The sequence below is a fragment of the Hyperolius riggenbachi genome, chromosome 11 (genome assembly GCF_040937935.1).
Source record: "Hyperolius riggenbachi isolate aHypRig1 chromosome 11, aHypRig1.pri, whole genome shotgun sequence".
NCBI lineage: Eukaryota > Metazoa > Chordata > Amphibia > Anura > Hyperoliidae > Hyperolius > Hyperolius riggenbachi.
This window is the reverse complement of record NC_090656.1, coordinates 4,574,169-4,594,758: the sequence shown is the minus strand read 5'-3', so window position 1 is coordinate 4,594,758 and position 20,590 is coordinate 4,574,169. Positions and strand designations below refer to the sequence as shown.

At 45.3% G+C, this 20,590-nt stretch overlaps 1 protein-coding gene across 1 annotated transcript; it reads left to right on the top strand.

Moving 5' to 3' along the window:
* Positions 1–27: 27 nt before the first annotated feature.
* Positions 28–19,003, top strand: COQ9 (coenzyme Q9). Its single transcript, XM_068260825.1, has 9 exons — positions 28–151; positions 1,914–2,061; positions 9,418–9,553; positions 9,801–9,943; positions 11,935–12,019; positions 14,095–14,199; positions 15,460–15,615; positions 15,942–15,995; positions 18,593–19,003. The coding sequence occupies exons 1-9, from the start codon at positions 70–72 to the stop codon at positions 18,626–18,628; spliced, it is 945 nt and encodes a 314-aa protein (XP_068116926.1). The 5' UTR covers positions 28–69; the 3' UTR covers positions 18,629–19,003.
* The last annotated feature ends 1,587 nt before the right edge of the window (positions 19,004–20,590 follow it).

Below are 20,590 nucleotides of genomic sequence, written 5' to 3'. Positions count from 1 at the left end.
CCCCGCCCAAGTGCTGGCAGCGTCCGAGTGCACACACTCCCAGCCACGCCCCCTCCGCCAGCTTACACGATGGCGGCGGCCGCAGCTGTTCGGGCGCTGAGAGCGGCGGGCGGGGCGAGGCTTCTGCTGCTGAGAGGGCGAGCGGGACCGGGTGAGGAGCGGGCAGTGCGGGGGGGGAGGCGGGAGGGCGGCGCCCGGGGACAGGGGGAGGTGACCTTGAGGGAGAGTTACCGGAAGTGACGCCTGCACTGCAGGGACAGATTAGGTCAAACAGATGGTGTGTGATCCTGACTGGTTGTTATGTTATACAGATTCCCCCCAATCTCCATAATCTCTGCAGCTGTGTGTTCCCTTCTCTCCATCCAGCCAGCCTGCTGCCCTGACCTGCAAATGTCCCCCCCCCCCCCCTGTCCCTTCCCTGATCTGCCCAGAGTACCCCCCCCCCCCTTCCTTCCCCATTCCTTCTCCCCTCCCAATCTTCCCTTCTCTCTCTCCCTTCCCTGATCTGCCCAGAGTACCCCCCTTCCTTCTCCCCTCCCAATCTCCCCTTCTCTCTCTTCCCTGGGCTGTGCACAGTCTACCCCCTCCCCCCCCCCTACCAAATACCCCTCAGCCTCTGCTCTCCCCTCTCTCTGTCTCTTCCCTGATCTGCTCAGTCCCCCCCACCCACCCCCATTCCTAAACAGGCCCCCTAATCAGAACTGTCAATGTTTATCCCCCCCCCCCCAATCATTCTTAATTTCTCTCTTACTTGGTGCCCAACACCTCCCTTCCTTAAGCCCCACATATTACATGTTTTTCTGTCTTGTCCTACTCCCCATCCCCTGTTTTGTAACCCTCACCTCCTCTCAGTGAGCCCAGTGCCAAGCTTGTCTGTTAGCTTAGTGGGTAGCATGGTGGTTTAGTGGTTAGCACTCTTGCCTTGCAATGATGGGTCGCTGGTTTGAATTGCAGCCAGGTCAACATATGCAAGGAGTTTGTATGTTATCCCCGTGTCTGCATGCGGTTTCTCCAGGCATTCCACTTTCCTCCCACGTTCTAAAGGCATACAGATAAGTTAATTGGCTTCCCCCTCAAAATTGGCCCTAAACTACAGCGCTACGTAATATGTCAGCACTATATAAATACTAATAGTAATAATGTCCGCTGAAATTTTTAGCATCTCACTGGCCATATCTACAGATGACCTTCCTTTCCCCTAGGTAATGAAGGGATGTATGCACTAAACAGCGGTAATCAGAATAGCGTGCATAAAGTCTTACTGCACAGTGAGTAGAGCAGAATGTGGTATGTTACATGCTACATAGTAAGCTCTATTCATTCCGTGTAAGACTAAATGCATGTTATTCTGATTACTGCTGTTTATTGAATGCAGCCCACAGTGGCAGTATACCAGCTGAACCGTTATGCAACTTTTTATGAAATAGTCAGTCTGACGTATATGACAGTTACCATGAAAATGGAGTGGTATGCAATTAAAAGTTGAGTAAGGCAGAAAAGGCACAAGAAATTTGGGCACACCAGGCCCCCGCCATAGACCGTAATGTGATTTACGGCTACAGCGTCACTTGGATCGCCGGCGATCAGCAAAGCGCTGAAAAATCGCCAAGTGTTAACCAGCCCTCAGAGCTGTATCACACAACCATCTTTGTCGCAGAGATGTGTAATTGGCTACATAACACATTTATGCATTTCCATGGTCTTGGTAGTGTGCCGTAATTGCAAGTCAATCCATTGGAAAACCCCAACTCTGCCAGCAGCACTGGGGGAGACGCTATCCTATCTGCTCACCCCCCTCCCCCCTGAACACGGAGTTGTTTGGTATCCCAGCTTTATGATATTTTTCACAGTGTGCCCCATCAGCAATGCTCCCTCCTTCCTTGTTACCCATTATCCTGTGTTCTTCCCTCCAGGCCTGGCAGCTCCAGCCGTGCGGTCGGCACGCTTATTGTGGGTGTCGTCCCCTGCCCGATATAATGACGATCAGAAGAGCCCTCCTCCACCATTCACTGACGGTGAACAGGTAGACCAATCGGATGAGCAGAGTTCTTCACCTCCCAGGTACTGCGGATCCACCTGTATATGCGTCATCCTAGCTGTATGCATGTGGCTGGCATAGCAATCCTGACGCACAATTGCTCCACTTTATCCACTTTATGTCTCTGCAGATTGCTAGCACTAAACTGCTTTTTCATAGCTGTATACCACAGTCTGATCACATGGGGCCCACTATATTATATAAAGTACTCATTCTGTAATCAGAGGAACCTAGAGGCATCCTTCCCCCTCCCCCCCCCCTTTTATAATATAAGTGGTTAAAAGTAGAGGGTGCTGGAGACATATGAGTGAAATCGCCGCCGGGAGACTTGGGCGCAGGATACAGCCGGTATATGGCTTACCCGGCTCCTGCTCAAGTCCCTTGAAAAGGGAAGAAATAAAAAAGTTTATATACGCATAAATAGTGTAGAAAAAAATTATGTATTCAAACAAATGATAACATTAGGGTTTCTCCACCTGTATTTAGGAAACAGGCCCAAAACTTTAGCTAAAAGTTAAAGGATACCCAAAGTGACATGTGACATAATGAGATAGACATGTGTATGTACAGTGCCTAGCACACAGATAACTATGTTGTATTCCTTTTTCACTTTCTCTGCCTGAAAGAGTTAAATATCAGGTATGTAAGTGGCTGACTCTGTCCTGACTCAGACAGGAAGTGACTACAGTGTGACCCTCACTGATAAGAAATGTCCCTTTTTATCTCTTTCCTGCTCTCAGAAGCCATTTTTTGCTAGGAAAGTGTTTTATAGTTGGAATTCCTTATCAGTGAGGGTCACACTGTAGTCACTTCCTGCCTGAGTCAGGACTGAGTCAGACACTTACATACCTGATATTTAACTCTTTCGGGCAGAGAACGTAAAAAAGGAACACAGCCTAGTTATTTGTGTGTTAGGCACTGTACATACCAATGTCCATCTCATCATGTCCCATGTCCCTCCTGGTATCCTTTAACCACTTCAGCCTTCAGCCGTTTTCACTTTATGCATCCGAGCAATTTTCACCTCCCATTCATTAGCCTATAACTTTATCACTACTTATCACAATGAACTGATCTATATCTTGTTTTTTCCGCCACCAATTAGGCTTTCTTTGGGTGGTACATTTTGCTAACAGCTACCTTACTGTAAATGCATTTTAACAGGAAGAATAAGAAAAAAACTGGAAAAATTCATTATTTCTCAGTTTTCAGCCATTATAGTTTTAAAATAATACATGCCTCTATAATTAAAACTCACGTATTGTAATTGCCCATATGTCCCGGTTATTACACCATTAAAATTATGTCCCTATCACAATGTATGGCGACAATATTTTATTTGGAAATAAAGGTGCATTTTTTCCGTTTTGCATCTATCATTATTTACAAGTTTATAATAAAAAAAAAATATAGAAATATTTAATCTTTACATTGATATTTAAAAAGTTTAGACCCTTAGGTAAATATTTACATGTGTTTTTTTTATTGTAATGTTTTTTTTTTGTTTTTTTTTATTAAACATTTTATTTGGGTATTTTTTGGGAGGGTGGGATGTAAACAGTAATCTTAGAGTGTAAATGCGTGTTGAGTTTTATTTTTTTTACTTTAGTTGTAGTTTTACTTTTTGGCCACAAGATGGCGGCCATGAGTTTGTTTACATGACATCACTGTAAGCGTAGCATACGCTTAGAGAGACGCATGGGGGACGCAACAGCCAGAAAAAGCGAAGCTTCCGAGAGAAGCTGTCGCTTTTTCTGCGGGGGAGAGGAATCAGTGATCGGGCACCATAGCCCGATTCACTGATTGCCAGGCTAACGAACCGCGGACCGGGAGCGCGCGCACGCACGCACATGGCCTCCTAGGCGTAGCTAGTACGTCCAGGAGGCCAAAGTAGTTAATAAAAATTCATACATTGCACATTCCAGCAGTGTCCCAAAAAGGGTGCAGAGGAAGAAAAGCGTTCTCTTTTTTTTTTTTTTTTCCCTTTTATAATGATGCGGGCTCAGCTTCCAGACTGATCTTTATGTCTTTAGTAGGTTGTCTCTCACACTTCTCATACAGAATAATGGCATCATGGCACCTGACACCCTGCTGCTCTTTTACCCTTTTGATTGATAATCTTATGGACAGAATAGCCAGACAGCTTACGGTGACCCAGAACCGCTAGGAAAATATAATGGGCTAAAAGAGACTGAAAAGCACTCTTACTAAAAATCAAGTATAATTCTGCCTTCTTAAAGGACCACTATCGTGAAAAAAAGTAGGCAGTTAAAATCTGACAGAGCCGACAGGTTTTGGGTCAGTCCATCTCCTCATGGGGGATTCTCACGATTTTCTTTGTTTACAACAGCATTTCCTGAACAGCAGTTTAACTGCCAAAATAGTAGGATACCAGTCAGCCTCCCTACTCACTTGCACACTATTTTGTCAGTTATACTTTGCAACTGATGTTCAGAAAGTGCTGTTGAAAACAAAGAAAACCCTGAGCATCCCCCATGAGGAGCTGGACTGGCCCAAAACCTGTCAGTTCTGTTAGATTTGAACTGCCTTCTTTTTTTGCGATAGTGGTCCAGAAGGTATGTTGGAGAAGGAGCTTGGTCCCTAGGGTGGAGGAGGTTGTATGCAGAGTACATTGGGTTAAGACTATGGGACTCTTGACAGATATGGTTAATGAGAAAGAAGAGGCCTTCAAACGGGTTTGGGATTATTGGGATGAGAATTATGAACGAGAAGGGGAATGAGCACTTTTGAAGGGAAAAGTGTTTAACCAATGTTATGGAGATAATCAAATAATATATATGGGACTTTATTTTACCCTATATAACTGTTAGGGGTGTAATAGGCAGCTACGTACAATATTGAAACATTCTACAGTGGATTTTTTGCGTTTTTGTATGTTTTCTGTTTAAAATGTTTTGCGTTAGGGCTTTATATTGGTCTTAATATGTAGCTATCCTGTCTACTATGGCTATTTTTCTGTGTCAAAATTATAATGACCTTCTATGTGATGTTAACCAGGACATTATGTTGGTTATGATATATTGTCGATTTACCTGAAGGATATCATTCGTGTCACTGAAGTTATTATCATGATTTTTGGATGATCTGCTATATTGCTCTGTTCTGTGTTACTCTAATTTTGTTCAATAAAAGAACAGAATAAAAAACCAGAAGGTATTTGCAGTAATTCAGCCTTAAAGAGAACCTGTACTTGGTAAAACGATTTAAAATAAACACATGAGGTAACTTCAAATGAACATTACATAGTTACCTTGCCATCAGTTCCTCTCAGAAGCTCACCATTTTCTGCTGACAATAATCCCTTCCAGTTCTGACAACATTTTGTCAGATCTGAAATATATCAGTTGCTGTCAGTAAAATATCAGTTGCTGTCAGTTATAGCTGAGAGGAAAACTGATGTACCAGGTAATAAGCTGGCTGGATAGTGTACTGGTTAAGGGCTCTGCCTTTGACATGGGAGACCAGGGTTCGAATCCTGGCTAGGTCAAGTATCTATTCAGTAAGGAGTTCAAGGCAAGACTCCCTAACACTGCAGGGTGGCCTCTTGAGCGCGTCCCAGTGGCTGCAGCTCTTGAGCGCTTTGAGTCCGACAGGAGAAAAGCGCTATACAAATGTTCGGATTATTATATTATTATTATTAATGTCCATGTTTCCCTATGGCTCAAGTGGGCGATGTTACAGTTTCACTGTGTGCTGACCAGAAAGCTGTTATGGGTAATGGCCATTTTCAAAATGGAGGACGGAAAATTCCCTTGATCACAGTGAACAAACAGGACGCGGGAGAGGAGAAAAACACTGAGGAGTAGACTACATGGGAGGTAAGTATGACCTGTGTATGCTTATTTTAACTTTTAATTTTCAGTTCAGGTTTTCTTTAAGAGAGCAGCTGTGATTTCCCATGGTGCATCACTTTCACTTTTATTTTTTTATGCCCCTGAAATCTTAAGGTGTGTACACATACCTGTTTTTGCCCATTGGGGATCGGGAGCTGATCCGCTTGGGTGACATCGCTGGGCTGTGCTGTACACATTCATGTCAGCTGTGTTGCTATGCGGGGGTGAAGGAGGGGCATGCGTCCTGTCACACGGCAGGCTGGAGAGCAGCATGAGCGATGGGGTTGGGTAGATCTGCCCGGGGGATTGCTCGCAGGTTGGGCATAGGGGGTCATCGTGTGCCGTACACACGCCTGATTGTCGGCTGAGGCGGCTGATGACAATTAACTAAAGTCAGGCGTGTGTACAAGGCTTGATGCTTGGTACACGCCATACAATTTTCTGTTAAATTTACCTGCCAGATCGATTTTTTTCCAACATGTCTGACCTTAATTTTCGATCGATTTTTCGATCCATTTCCACAGAACTGAACGTAAATTGATCTGAAAATCGATTGAAATTAACCACTTGAGGACCGTGGTGTTAAAGGGAACCTTAGCTGAGAGGGATATGGATATTTCCTTTTAAACTATACCAGTTGCCTGGCAGTCCTGCTGATCTCTTTGACTGCAGTAATGGCTGAATCACACACCTGAAACAAGCATGCAGCTAATCCAGTCTGACTTCAGTCAGAGCACCTGATCTGCTGCATGCTTGTTCAGGGGCTGTGGCTAAAAGTATTAGAGACACAGGATCAGCAGGAGAGTCCGGCAACTGGTATTAATTTAAAAGGAAAAGGGATTTCCCTCCCCCCTTTTCTCCCCACCAACAGAGCTTTCTGTTGGTTGGGTCTAATCGCTCACCCCAGATCGCTCACCCATTGTTTTTGTTTATTTTTTTGTAAATTATTCTTATTCCTCTCTCTCTCTCTCTCTCTCTCCTTTTTTTTTTTAATTTAATTTTTTATTAACTTTCCCTCCCTCCCGCAGTCAACCTCTCATAGCAGATCGCTCCTGTGTCCCCCAGGGACTGTTCTTAGTTATTAGACGGCGGTTTCGCCATCTAACAGTCTCCGAGACCGAGGGCAGAGCTCCGTCATCAGAGTGCAAGCCCCATAGGAAGCCATTCATGCCAATCGGCATGTAGTGGTCCTGGGGCTCCCGCTGCGTTTGTTCGGCGAGAGGTTAAGATCGGACATGTTGGAGAAAATCGATCTGGCAGGTAAATCATTTGTATTGTGTGCACCTGGCGTTACAGAGCCACACCAGTCCAAGATGCACACAGCTGAGAAGTAATGACCTTTACACTTTCCTGTGCTATCCTATTACCATTGGGGTTTGTTCAGAGAGATACTACAAGGTGTTTGGGGGTATTTATTTACTTTTGGGAGAGCTGCAGCTTGACTTCCTAATTTGCATAGGTAAAGCACTGCTTTATTAACCCTTGCAGGGAAATAGAAAGTGAATACAGGCAAACTGTAAGGGCCTTATTCCACTAGCAATCGCAATTGCTAAACGCTAGCGATTGCGCAAATCACTATTTTTTTACGCAATTACGATTTTGCTTCTGCAATACATTACATTGCAAAGTTGCAGTAAGAATCTCTCCGAGGGGCGATCGCGCTTTGGTAAAAATCGAATCGTGGTAGTGGAAAATACCTACCGCAATTCCTATGTTATTTTGCAAACCCTGGCATTTTAAAAATCCCTAGCGATTTTGCGATTCAGCAGTGCAATCGCTGGAAGTGGAAAAGGGCTCTAAGGGTGCCCATACATTACTTGCTATTACGGCCCGAACGATTCGAATTGGAAGAGAATCCGTGCCGTGTCATGGCTGCCTGAGTGATAGTGCCGTACCATTGACTGCCTGATTTCAATCAATTTCTGGCTGAAGTCGACCCATTGCATGAATCGGGAATGGCAGAAAAATTTTGATTGGGTGAGCGGCGGTAACCGTGTTCGATACTGTGGTGAGCGACGGACACCCGGCCAGCGTCCCCCCAATTGTGTGTCGTCCTCTCTATTCCCAGTGCAGCCGTGCTCAAGTCTCTCCTGGCCTCCGGCACAACTCCTGGCCTCCAGTGTAGACCGTCACCGCGAGTGCCGGTACCACGCAACGCTACATGTGCTGAGTCGCGTACAGGCGTCGCAGTTGCGGCAAACACCTGAGGAGGCAAGGGGCACTTTTACACTGAAAAGGCAGCCTGGCAGGTGGCAGCAGCAGGAAATCTATTGGAAAACGCTGTGGCCAGGCAATTGATCCCACTCTGATCAGATTCAATCAGAGAGGGATCCACTGTATATAATCGTCCCTCTGGCGATACATCAAGTGTATGCCACCCTTAAAGTGGTCGGAAACTCTGACATAACATTCAATAAAAATGTATTTTCCTACGTTATATTACTCAGACAGTTATCATATTTGCCACACACGTATTGTCCATCTTCAAATTACAAGTTTCCAAAGTGTACTTTCTCTTACCCTGAAAGCTGCCATTGCATTTTATTCCAGTTGCTTTTTAATATATATTAAAATCTTCTAGTGAGCTGTTCTGAACTGTGTGTATGCCTGAAGCAGAGACAGCTTCTCAGAGAGTGTTCTCAGTTGTTTACACACAAATGTAACAACATTGGAATGTAAACAAAGATTCTGTTATCTCCAGTCTGGATGCGGATTTCAAGCTGAATAGCCTTTACATGGCAGGGAAAGGTGCTGTGTTTAACAATCTGGTATAGTAGCTTTAAATCTTTAAGTAAACTTTTAGAGTAAAGTAGACATGCTGACTTTCAGACCACTTTAAGTAAGCATGGTACTGAGTTATTCTCATCCCATCAGTTTAGGTACACTTTTTGACCACTTCCCAACCACAGGTTTTTTTTCCCCTTAAAAATCAGAGCAATTTTCACATCACGCTTCTCCCATTCATTCGCCAATAACTTTATCGTTACTTATCACACAGAAATGATCTATATATATATATATATATGTTTTGGGTTTTTTTTTTTGCCACAAAGTAGGCTGGCTTTCTTTGGGTGGTACTTTTTGCTAAGAATTATTTTATTTTATATGCATTTTTAAGGTAACAATAAGAATAAAAAAATCAGCCAAATTCAGCCATTATAGTTTTAAAATAAAATGTGCTATGATAGATAAAACCCACTTGTTTTATTTACCCATTTGTCCCAGTTATTACAATGTTTAAATTGTGTCCCAAGTACAATGTATGGCGATAATATTTTATTTGGAAACGGGTGTTTTTTTTTTCCTGTGTAATTTTTTTTTTTTTGTATACTATATCAAGCCTTTATTTACAAAAATAACAGTAATACACCCTCATGACATACATATTAAAAGTTCCTAAGGTAACTATTTTTATTTTATATTTATTTATAATATTGTAGTATGGTATAAATGGTGCAGATATGGTGCATAGAGGAGATGGATCCCGCCGCCTGTAGTGATTGTCGCTGTGTTGCTGTCTTCTAGGTACACAGATCAGGGTGGAGAGGAGTCGGAAGGCTATGAGAGCGAGGAGCAGCTCCAGCAGAGGATCCTCTCTGCAGCCTTGGAGTTTGTGCCGGAGCATGGCTGGAGCTCTGACGCCATCGCTGCCGGAGCCAAGGTAACACATTACCTCATAGATCTTCTGCTAGTGTCTGTGATGGCTAACCTTGGCACTCCAGCTGTGAGAAAACTACAAATCCCATCATGCCTCTGCCTCCCCGAGTTATGCTTAGAGCTGTCAGAGTATTGCAATGCCTCATGGGACTTGTAGTTCCACCACAACTGGAGTGTGCCAAGGTCAGCCATCACTGTGCTAGTGTGTGTGCTGGAGGCAGCCTGTGTGACCTGCGTGTCTCTCTCCGCAGTCTCTGGACCTGTCCGTGGCAGCAGCCGGCCTGTTCGAGAGCGGAGGCAGTGAGCTCGCCCTGCATTTCGTGTCCCAGTGTAACGCCAAGCTGTCCCAACTGCTGGAGGAGGAGAACAAACTGGTGCAGCTAGGCAACGCAGAGTGAGTCTTCTATGCAAATCTGTCAGTCTGGTCATGTGATGATCCTGCAATGTGTACGTCACATAGTCACCAATTAAACAGGAACTTTACTGAAATATAATAGAAGGGGGGGGGGAATAAATCAATACATTGCAGAGTGATAAGGCATAAAAGAGAAGATAGATCAGTGATGGCTAGCCTTGGCACTCCAGCTATGACAAAACTACAAATCCCATCATGCCTCTGCCTCCCCGAGTTAGTATTGCAATGCCTCATGGGACTTGTAGTTCCACCACAGCTGGAGTGCCAAGGTTAGCCATCACTGAGATAGATCAAGAGATGGTTGATATAAGCTGTGTAATTCCTTCATGTTTGTTCCACCATGAGGCTGCTGGTCAGCATCTTTACTACTGGCAGACAAAAACAGACAGCACCGACTGTCCTTTTTTATAAACCCACCCTCTAACAATGTGATGGCCTATAAGATTATATATTCATGCGCAGAGGGAAGTACTTCTTTCTTGGCTGATAGCAGCAGCTGTTATCTCCCACAAGGCAGCGGGGTTCATAGACAGGATGACATCACACTGTGGGAGGGGTTTCGCCACAATATTCAGCCATATAGACGCCCCAGCTGCTCTATTAGAGAAAAGGTCAATATTTCTCGTGGGAAAGGGGGTGTCAGCTACTGATTGGGATGAAGTGTAATCCTGGGTTAAAGTTTCTCTTTGAAGGACAACTGTAAGGAGAGGGATATGATAAAGGCTGCCATATTTATTTCCTATTATCAGTTTAGGTTCCTTTAAACCCCCCTAGTGGCCAGGAACAAGTATGCAGCAGATCAGGGGTTTCTGACATTATTGTCACATCTGACAAGATTAACTGCATGCTTGTTTCTGGTGTTATTCAGATACTACTGCAGTCAAAGAAATCAGCAGGGCTGCCAGGCAACTGGTATTGTTTAAAAGGAAATAAACATGGCAGCCTCCATATCCCTGTGACTTCAGTTGTCCTTTAAGAGAAGGTCACAAGCCCAGCTATGACTTGATGTTCTTGCATTTAATAGAATGCGTGGATAGTGCCGTAGCAGGTCATTTCAGCGGGCGCAGCACCGAATTTTATCGTCCCATAAACTGTAATGCTCACTGTGTAATTCTGGCAATACCCAGAGCCTAAATTACGAAAAAAGAAACACGGTATTTCAGGTGCCGAAAATAGCCGAACCCCACATTACACGACCAACAGAAAAAGTAATCGGCAGGGGGATCTATCTGTTATGTTCCCCATGATTGCCTGGCGCAGGGAGAGCCGTCTTTCAGCTTCTCCCTGCGCCCAGATGAGCACACGCCCCCTTAACGTGTACGCGGTTAGTGCTGACCTTATACTGTTTATGGGGATGTCTATTAGTTGGAGTTATTTCAGAAGGGTCTTGGTCTACAATGTAGAAGTGGAGAGTTAAAAAGAGACTAGAGCGATTTAAAATACCAGTTTTTATTCAGCAGGTCGCTTCAGCATTACAATCCAAACTGATTCGCTGCATACCTGCGGCAGAACAAGGTCTTTACCCCCGGGGAAAAATTCCATGACTTTGCAGGTCGTGGATTTTGCTGCACAGGGGAGGCAGAGCTTTGCACTGTAGTTCTGCCTCTGCTCACTTCAATCTCCGCCTCTCCCCTCTCAGTGAAAGAAGACTAGGAGAGGCGGAGATCGGTGGAGATTGACTGGACTGGAGGCAGAGCTACTGCACAAAGCTCTGCCTCCCCCGGGCAGCAAAGTCCACGACCCGGAAAGTTGTGTAATTTTTCCCGGGGATTTCATGGGGGAAAAGACCTCGTTCTGCCGCGAGGATTCTGTGAATCAGTTTGGATTATAATGTTGAAGCGACCTGCTGAATAAAAACGGGTATTTTAAATCTCTTCAGACTCTCTTTTTAATAGCACGGCTCTTATGGCGCGATGGAAAGCATATTCCTCAGCAGCAGTGTAACTCTGTGTATTTGTGTTTTGTCCCAGGAAGAAGGAGACGGCGGATTTCCTGAGAGACGCTCTGGAAGCTCGCCTGAGGATGCTTATCCCGTATATCGGGCACTGGCCTCAGGTACATCCTGGCATACCAGCCAAATATGCCAGTCTCAAGTATGCCGGTATCAGGAGGACAGGGTGGATATCCTTATTTCACAGTCTCATGAACTGCCGGATGCTCCTCCCACTGGCCTCATCTGCACATAGATTTTCCAGCTCTCTGGACTGTAATCCTAAGCAGCGGTGCACTGAAAAAGGGGGGTTCACAGACAGTTTAAAGTAAATGGTTAACCTTTGGCCCCACACACACATCTACCACCGTGTTTTGTTAAAGAGAATCTGCAACCTAAAAACCTCATAGAAATAAACATACCAGCCTGTAGGTTTTCATCTCCTGCCCCCCTCTGTCACATTTTCGCTGCTCCCCACCAGGATCCTGGCCCAAAAAAAGCATGGCTGCCAAACAGGAAGTGCATCATAATATTGCATGTTCCTGTAAACTGCATTACAGTTTCTATAAAGGTTATATTATTGAACAATAAATTCAGCCTTTAGAGTTTATTTCATAGTTTAGAAGAAGTTTTACCTTGTAAAGAATGCTGCAATCTTTAGTAGTGATTACTGATAGCAGGTCTGTGTCTGCATTCTGCAATAGTCTATGAGCTATGCTTCTCACAATGATCAGCTTTTATCAGTAGATGATACTGAGTTACTGAGAGCAGGGAATGTGTGAGCTCTGCTTTGCACAGTTTTCAGTGTGTGAAAGACTCAGAGACTCAGAGCAGGGCTATCAGTGCGTAACCTCCTCCTGTCTGTAAACAATTACAGCCACTTCCTCTTTGGGCCGACAAGCCTGACAAAGGAGAGTACATTTGATTTATTACAGCAATGGAGCAACTAAAGAAGGCAGCAGCAAGCCAGAGCACTTTAGAATAAATATAAGAACTTGTAGGATAGTAGAGAAAAGGCTGAAAATGTTGTTACAGAGTCTCTTTAAAAGACAACTGAAGTGAGAGGTAAATGGAGGCTGCAATATTTTTTTTTTTTTAACTGCAGATTGCCTGGCCGCCCTGCTGATCCTCTGCCTCTAATACTTTTACTCATAGCCCCTGAACAAGCATGCAGATCAGATATTTAAATAAAGTTTGACAGCATTTGCCACATGTTTGTTTCAGGTGTGTGATTCAGACACTACTGCAGCCTGAGAGATCAGCAGGGCTGCCAGGCAACTGGGATTGTTTACAAGGTAACAAATATGGCAGCCTCCATATCCCCCTCACGACTGGCTCAGTCGCAGGCTGGTGTGCATGCCTGGCCCTGGCCATGTGCCTCATGGAATCAGAAGTGGAAGTGAGTATCTAACCGTTTCAATGGAGCAGTCATATGTTATCGTTCAGTACAAATGACTAACGGCAAATATTGTTTCAACTGATCTGCCAGGATGGAGCGTTCCATGTAGACAATAATCTGTCATTAGGAAACTTTTTTTTTTTTTTTTTTATTGATTCTTGGCGCACCTGTCATTTCTCATCCATTTCAAGAAAAGGCGGTCAAGTAGGTATACAGCGAGTGCTGTAACAACAGCGCAGGAGATTTGGGCGCAGCTGGCACCACCATAGGCTGTAATTGGAATTACTGCTATAGCGGCACACAGCGAGTAACTTCGGTGCTGTCAGAAGACGGAGCTGAAGTTACATTTAAAACACTATAATCCGGCCGCCAGCAATAGCTGGCAGCTGAGTAATATAATTCCCCACCATCCACGTGGACCTGGAGGGGGAATAGTAATAACGCCACCAGGACTTGTGCAGCAGCAGGGTAAGCTATATATCGGCTGTATCCTGCGCCCAAGTCTCCCAGCGACCAATTCATATGTATCCGGTGTGCAGAGCTTCAAGTCTGATACACACCTTCAATTTTGATTGATCAATTTTACCACCTCCTTGTAGTATAAGGGGCCAGCAGATATTGAATATTATGAACAGATTGTGCAGGTAAATTCTCTTACTATATGCAGGTGATAAAATTGGCCAATCAGAATTGTATGTGTGTGCCAGGCTTTAGGTCACTGGCAGCTTGAAATTAGTGTAGTGGAAGGGCGTGGTCATGAAATGAGCAGGGCTGTGATTGGCTGACGTTTCTCTCTTCCAGGCCATCGGAATTCTCCTCTTACCACAGAATATTCCCACTAGCCTGAAGCTGCTGACTTCCTTGGTGGATGACATTTGGCATTATGCTGGAGACCAATCTACGGACGTGAGTAAAATATTACTTCTTGGCTGGAAAAGGGTAAAAAAGGGTACAAAAGGCTTCTAAGGGTACAATGGTTAATTTGCATATATTCAGCAGTGTTGCTCTGGGAGACATCTCGAGCTCACTCCAACCTGAATTATCGCAAATTCTTTCTGTTTTAAGAAAGCAAACTTTTGTTTTTCTTGGCTGGAAAATCAAATACAGATGTAAATCCATATGTTTGTTAGCGTCTCGTAGTCATTTGTGCTAAATAAAATAAATCCTAGTGCTCAGGTATCCTTATTCAGCTGACCTGCGTCCCTGAGAGACAGACAGAGCAATACTCACCTCAGCTGCACGAGCCCCGTGTCCTCTCTGGCTGAATGTAGCATTTCCTGCTGGCTGCTAAATAAGCTAACTGAATATTCCAACTTCTAAAGTCCACCCAGCAAGCGAACGGGGGATTTTCAATTCACTATGCGTGAGATTGGCTCCAGCCGCGCAGGACGTCAGCATCATTCATGAGAGGGGAGTATGGCTCTTCATGTTTATGTGCAGGGACATAGGACAGTTACCCCAGAATACATTCACTTCTCCTTTAAAGGACACTTGAGGTGAGAGGGATATGGAGGCTGCCATATTTATTTCCTTTTAAACAATGCACATTGCCTGACTGTCTTGTTGATCCTCTACCTCTAATACATTTAGCCATAGCCCCTGAACAAGCATGCAGCAGATCAGATGTTTCTGACATTGTCACATCTGGTGGGTCATTCAGACACTACTACAGCCAAATAGATTAGCAGGGCTGCCAGGGAACTGGTATTGGTTAAAAGGAAATACATATGGCAGCCTCCATATCCCTCTTAGTTCAGCTGTCCTTTAAAGCAGAACTGAAGACTTCTAAAAAAAAAAAATGTTTCACTTACCGCCCTGTGCCCACAGTTTCCAAGGAATCCTCTGTTCCCCCGCCGCAGCTCGCTGTTCTTCACATAGTGGAATCCAACTTCTAAGTCGATTTCCATTGCCCCTTGGCCACACACATCCTCTACACGTTCCTGTGCAGGCACCAAATGAGGATGGGCGTGGCCAGGGCCAGGCAGGTGCAGTGGACTCCGCCTGCAAGAAGTGAAAGTGAGTGGCAGCGGGGAAACGAAGGATTGTTTGGTAACTTTGTGGGCACAGGGCGGCTGCAGGAAGTTGGCAGTAGCCCCGGGTAAGTGCAACTCATTTTTTTTTTATACTGTTGCACTACTTCTCATTGGTTGAGTGTCTGTTCTGCAGGTCAGCTGGTACACCCGCCGGGCGGTCCTTGCCGGGATATATAACACTACTGAGCTGGTTATGATGCAAGACAATTCGCCAGACTTTGAGGACACCTGGAGCTTTCTGCAGAATCGAGTATCTGAGGCCATGACCATGGGGAAGTCCGTGAAACAGGTGTGTACTGTTTAAAGATTATCCTATAGACATTTCAGCTGTCTGCAGTTTCTGATTGGTGCAGTGGCCATTGGGGGGCAGGCCCAAATGTGACCATGTAATATGTTTATCACGTGGTGCAGCGCTTGAGGAAGGGGCCAGCGGCGATCAAAGTGATTTTATCTGGCAACAGCACCCCTCGCGGCAGCCATGTTTTCCTAATCCGACATTGGGTTGGAGAGGGTTACTAAGTAATTGGTGTGGCTGAAATCTCCAAGCCCATTTATTAAGATCCTTATGGCTGGGTTGTGTGTCTCGTATAGAAATGATTGTGGATCTCTCTATAGGTGACCTCCACGGGAGAAGCCGTCATTCAGGGGCTGATGGGAGCCGCTGTTACGGTGAGTGCGTTATAACAAATGTATAAAAATTTTGGGATAAAAGTGGTAAGGATGGATTATATTTGGGTGATATAATATGTGCAGGACCCCAATATGCAAAGTACGTATTGGAAGTCTACCCATAACCACAGCTGCCTCTCCTGGCTGCAGCTCGAGTCCTCCCCTGGCAGCTTCGTAATTGCATGCTAGAGCTCCTGACTCACTGTGGTCACATGACAGCAAGCGTGGAGCTCTAGCGGCGAGTTACGAAGCCACCAGGAAGAGGCCAGGACTCGAGTTGAGAGGCTATGGGTTTTTAGGACATCCCACAGTTTTATTTTACATTTAAATCTACTTTCCTGCTCTCCGAATCCATCTACTGCCAGGAACATGTTTTATGGCTATAATTCCTGGGGTTTAAAGGAAACCAGAGCTGGAATAAAGTAAACGTGTTATACATACTTGGGGCTTCCTCCAGCCCCATGCACACGGATAGCTCCCATGCCACCGTCCTCAGTCTTCTCCCTCTTCTGTACCGAGTCCTGTCATTTCCTCCAGTCGTGGCCAGTCTGACGCAAGTGAAGTGCGCTATTTCCGTATCTTTCCAGCAGCTGCCAGAGAGATACGTAGAGGGTGCACTTCTTTTGCGCAGACTGGCCGTGACTGGAGGAAGAGACAGGACCCGATACCGGTGCTGCAGAAGACTGAGGATGGCGGCATGGGAGTGATCCATGCACATGGGGCTGGAGGACGCCCCAAGTATGTATAAAACGTTTACTTTATTCCAGCTCTGGTACACTTTAACCACTTGAGGACTGCAGTGGAACCTCCCCCCCAAGACCAGGGCAATTTTAACTAAATGGGTCTCTGCAGCTTTAAGGCAGAGCTGCAGGCCCATACAACTCAGCACACAAGTGTTCCCCCCCACACACACACACTTTGTGTTTATTTGTTTATCAATGTTTATGTAATTGTTTTTTAATAAAAATGTGCTGTTTTTCTATATGTATAAATCCCTCCCTCCCTCCCCCCGCCAGCCAATCAGTGTGATCGGCTGTCATAGGCTTCAGCCCATGACAGCGGATCACTCTTGCAGTTTTAGAGGGGACAGCCGTGTCACACGGCTGTCCCCAGTACAGCGCTGCTGCTGATCGCAGCGCTGTACAACGGGTAAAGGCGGCGTTTTCGCCGTCTAACAGTCTCCCGAGTGGCAATGGCGGCTCGGAGACTGAAGTCGGGGCGGAGCTCCGCCCTTCAAGCAGCCTGCGCGCAATCTCCTGCAAATCCCAGCCCCAGGACTTGACGCCAATTGGCGTTAGGCGGTCCTGGGGCTACCACCGCGACCACGCCCATTGGCGTGGGGCGATCGCTAAGTAGTAAATCTTTCAGGAAAAGAAAAAAAGAAACGCAGCATAGTTATCTGTGTGCTAAGCGCTGTACATACACATGTCTATCTCATCATGTCACCTCGGGTATCCTTTAACCTCCCTGGCGCTCAATTTCCACAGGATTTCTGTGCAAAAAGTGATCCAATTAATTTGCATAACCTTTTTTTCCTGTAACTTACCAAAGTGTGTCAAGCAAGAGCCTAGTATACAGTGCAGGGGAGTATTGACGTGTATGCATGTGTCTTGTATTGACGTGTATAACCGTCAATACCGCTAGGGAGGTTAAGCACTCTGCATTTAGAAAAATACCAAGTAGGTGAAAGAGTACTGCTAGAATTATTCTGAGTATTTTCTTACTTGCTGGTGGCTAAAAGGGCATTTTCAAATATCACCTAGGACAAAAAGTAGTAGCAGCAGAGCAGGGATGTCAGGCTCAAGTACAAAGTGGGCTGAAATTGTACACCAGTGACCTAGTCGCGGGCCAATCCTGATGCCTATTGGGCACCATCCTCCCTTATAAAGTTCCCAGGTTGGCCCCCTCCCTCCCCTATACAGTTCCCTAGTGTCTAGTGCTTCCCCCCCCCTTTCTCTCCCATATGGCTTCCCTGTTGATCTGGGCTTTACCTCTAATATACCTTCCTTAGTGGTCCAAACATAAAGTGGGGAAACCACTTGAGGGCCAAATGGAATGGCTCTGGTGGTCAGATTTGGCCCACGGGCCGGAGTTTGATATGTATGCAGTAGAGTATTGTCCCGTGTTAGCCATCAGTAAAAGCAAGAAGCTTTGAATCGGGATGATACCATTTTTTAGAAGTTTGTAGGATGCCCCCCCCCCCTTCCCCACCCCCGATGTATATGGTGTTATCCAGGAAGTTCATCTCAGTGTAAGAGTAGCTTAGTTTCAGTTTGATTGTTGAGTGAAAGGCATTGCTATTCCTGTGAAATTGGAGAAGATCCTCCTCACTTGCGGACCAGATGATTAATAAATGGTATCGCCTCAATTCAAAACTTCTTGCTTGGGGGAAACGTTAATTGAATAACGGCCATACTGAGGAGACTGTCCTTGCACTAAATTAATAATAAAATGTTGAAATGAAGGGTTTTATTTCTTGTAATGTAAATGCCAGATGTTGAGCAGACCCAAAAAGACAACCCTTCAGACACGGTCAGTATGTCCTTTTTGCACCATATATACTCTGTTGCCACCAACTCTCATGTCTTCTGTTCCAGCTGAAGAATCTGACGGGACTGAACCAGCGCCGGTGAAGGTCTGGCCCCACCCCCTGCCACGTTTGCACCTTACTGTGTGTATTATAGGTTTATATGCTGCTGTGTGAGCTGCGACTGCTTATTCTGCCTCTAGCGCTCAGGTGACCAGTCTCTGCAGCGTAGAGCTTGCAGTCTATGTTGCTTATGTTTTATGTGTAGTGTCTGATGGTGCGTGGACGGAACACTGGACTGTACAATCGCCGGAGAATACTCAAGAAAGCGATAGTAGCCAATCAGGTTCTCCCGTTGTCTGACCTTCGCTGGACTGGGCAGCTGTTACACATTTAAAGTTCAGTTCACAAGAAAAAAAGACAAAAACAAAACGCCATGTAATCCGATTGTGTGAAAACAGTAAATCCAGATCTCTATAAAGCTTGTGTGAGTGTACATATTTGTCTACAAACAGCAGCAGTCAGACTGGGAGGAGCAGCAGCATCGGACAGACAATCTTGCTTTTCTCAAGCCATTTGGACACACAACTTGTACAAATCATTGGGCAGGTATTAATCTATGCTATCTATATTTCTGTGCTCAATTGCATGGAAATTGAACAAGGGAGAGTCTCAAAGTGTACCAGAGATGAAAACAATAAAAACTTTGATACATACCTGGGGCTTCCTCCAGCCCCATCCTCTCCGGTCGCTCCCACGCCGCCGTCCGCCCGCAGCTTCGGGAACCGGGCCCCGTCACGGATGTCAGTCGCGGCCAGTCTATGCCGAAGAAGTGCGCCCTCTACATATCTTTCCAGCAGCTGCTGGAGAGATACGCAAAAAGTGCACTTCTCTTACGTCAGACTGGCTCCGACTGACGGGACCCGGTTCCCTAGGTATGTATAAAACTTTTTGTTTTCAGCTCTGAGTCCCTTTAAGGCAGGAGTGTCAAACTCAAATACAAAGTGGGCCGAAATTGAACTCTGGGACCAACCTCAATGTCTAGTGGCCACCTCTCTCCCTGGTGTCTAATAGTACCCCTCCCTCCCCTATACAGTTCCCTGTTTTCCCTCTCCCCATATGATGATCTAAGGATTACCCGCCAATATAGTTTCTCTGGTGGTTTAGAGTTGGTCAAACGTAATGCAAAGTGGGGAAACCACCTGAGGGCCAAATCTAATGGCTCAGAGGGCCAGATTTGGCCCACGGGCTGGAGTTTGACACATATGCTTTAAGGGAACACTGTCATGAGAATCTTAACATTTAAAATATATGTAAACATACAGATAAGTGCAGTTTCTCCAGAGTAAAATGAGCCATACATTTTCTCCTATGTTGCTGTCATTTACAGTAAGCAGTGGAAATCTGACAGAACCGACAGGTTTTGGACTAGCCCATCTCCTCATGGTGGATTCTGTTTTTTTTATCAAAAGCACATGAATGGCGGTTGCTCTGTCCAACTGCCAAAAAAGTGCAGCGAGCAGGGAGGCTGGCCAGCATCTTTGTATGAATCTGTTTTTTTAAATACACATTTAGCTCTGCTTGCAAACAGTTGTGTACCTATCTATACTTAAAGCGGAACTCTAGTAAAATAACGCAGTTAATAAAACCCTTTCATTATTCATTTATAAATTAACATTTGAAGCATTATTGTTAAAGTAACAGTACAAACAGATGTCTGCAGTGTTTCAGTCAGAAATAGTTGTACAAATTGCAATTAACAGCAGTATAAAGTATTCCAACATGACAGGTTACAGCATTTACATGGCTATCCACCATATTAAACTGAAGGCTTAGGTTTACTTGCCCGTATAGGGCTGGTTCTCACGGACGTTTGGTGTTAACTGACAAGCGTTCGGGACTCGTCGGCTAAACACTCCTATTCAAGTGAATGGGAGCGTTTAGCATTGCGTGGTTACCAGTGATTACGCAAACGCGACATTTCGATACTGATGTTCCCTGTTGTTTTAGGGGTACCCTAGAAGCCCCATGCGGCGTCCAGGGTCGCTTAGCCGCCGCTGCTTCATGT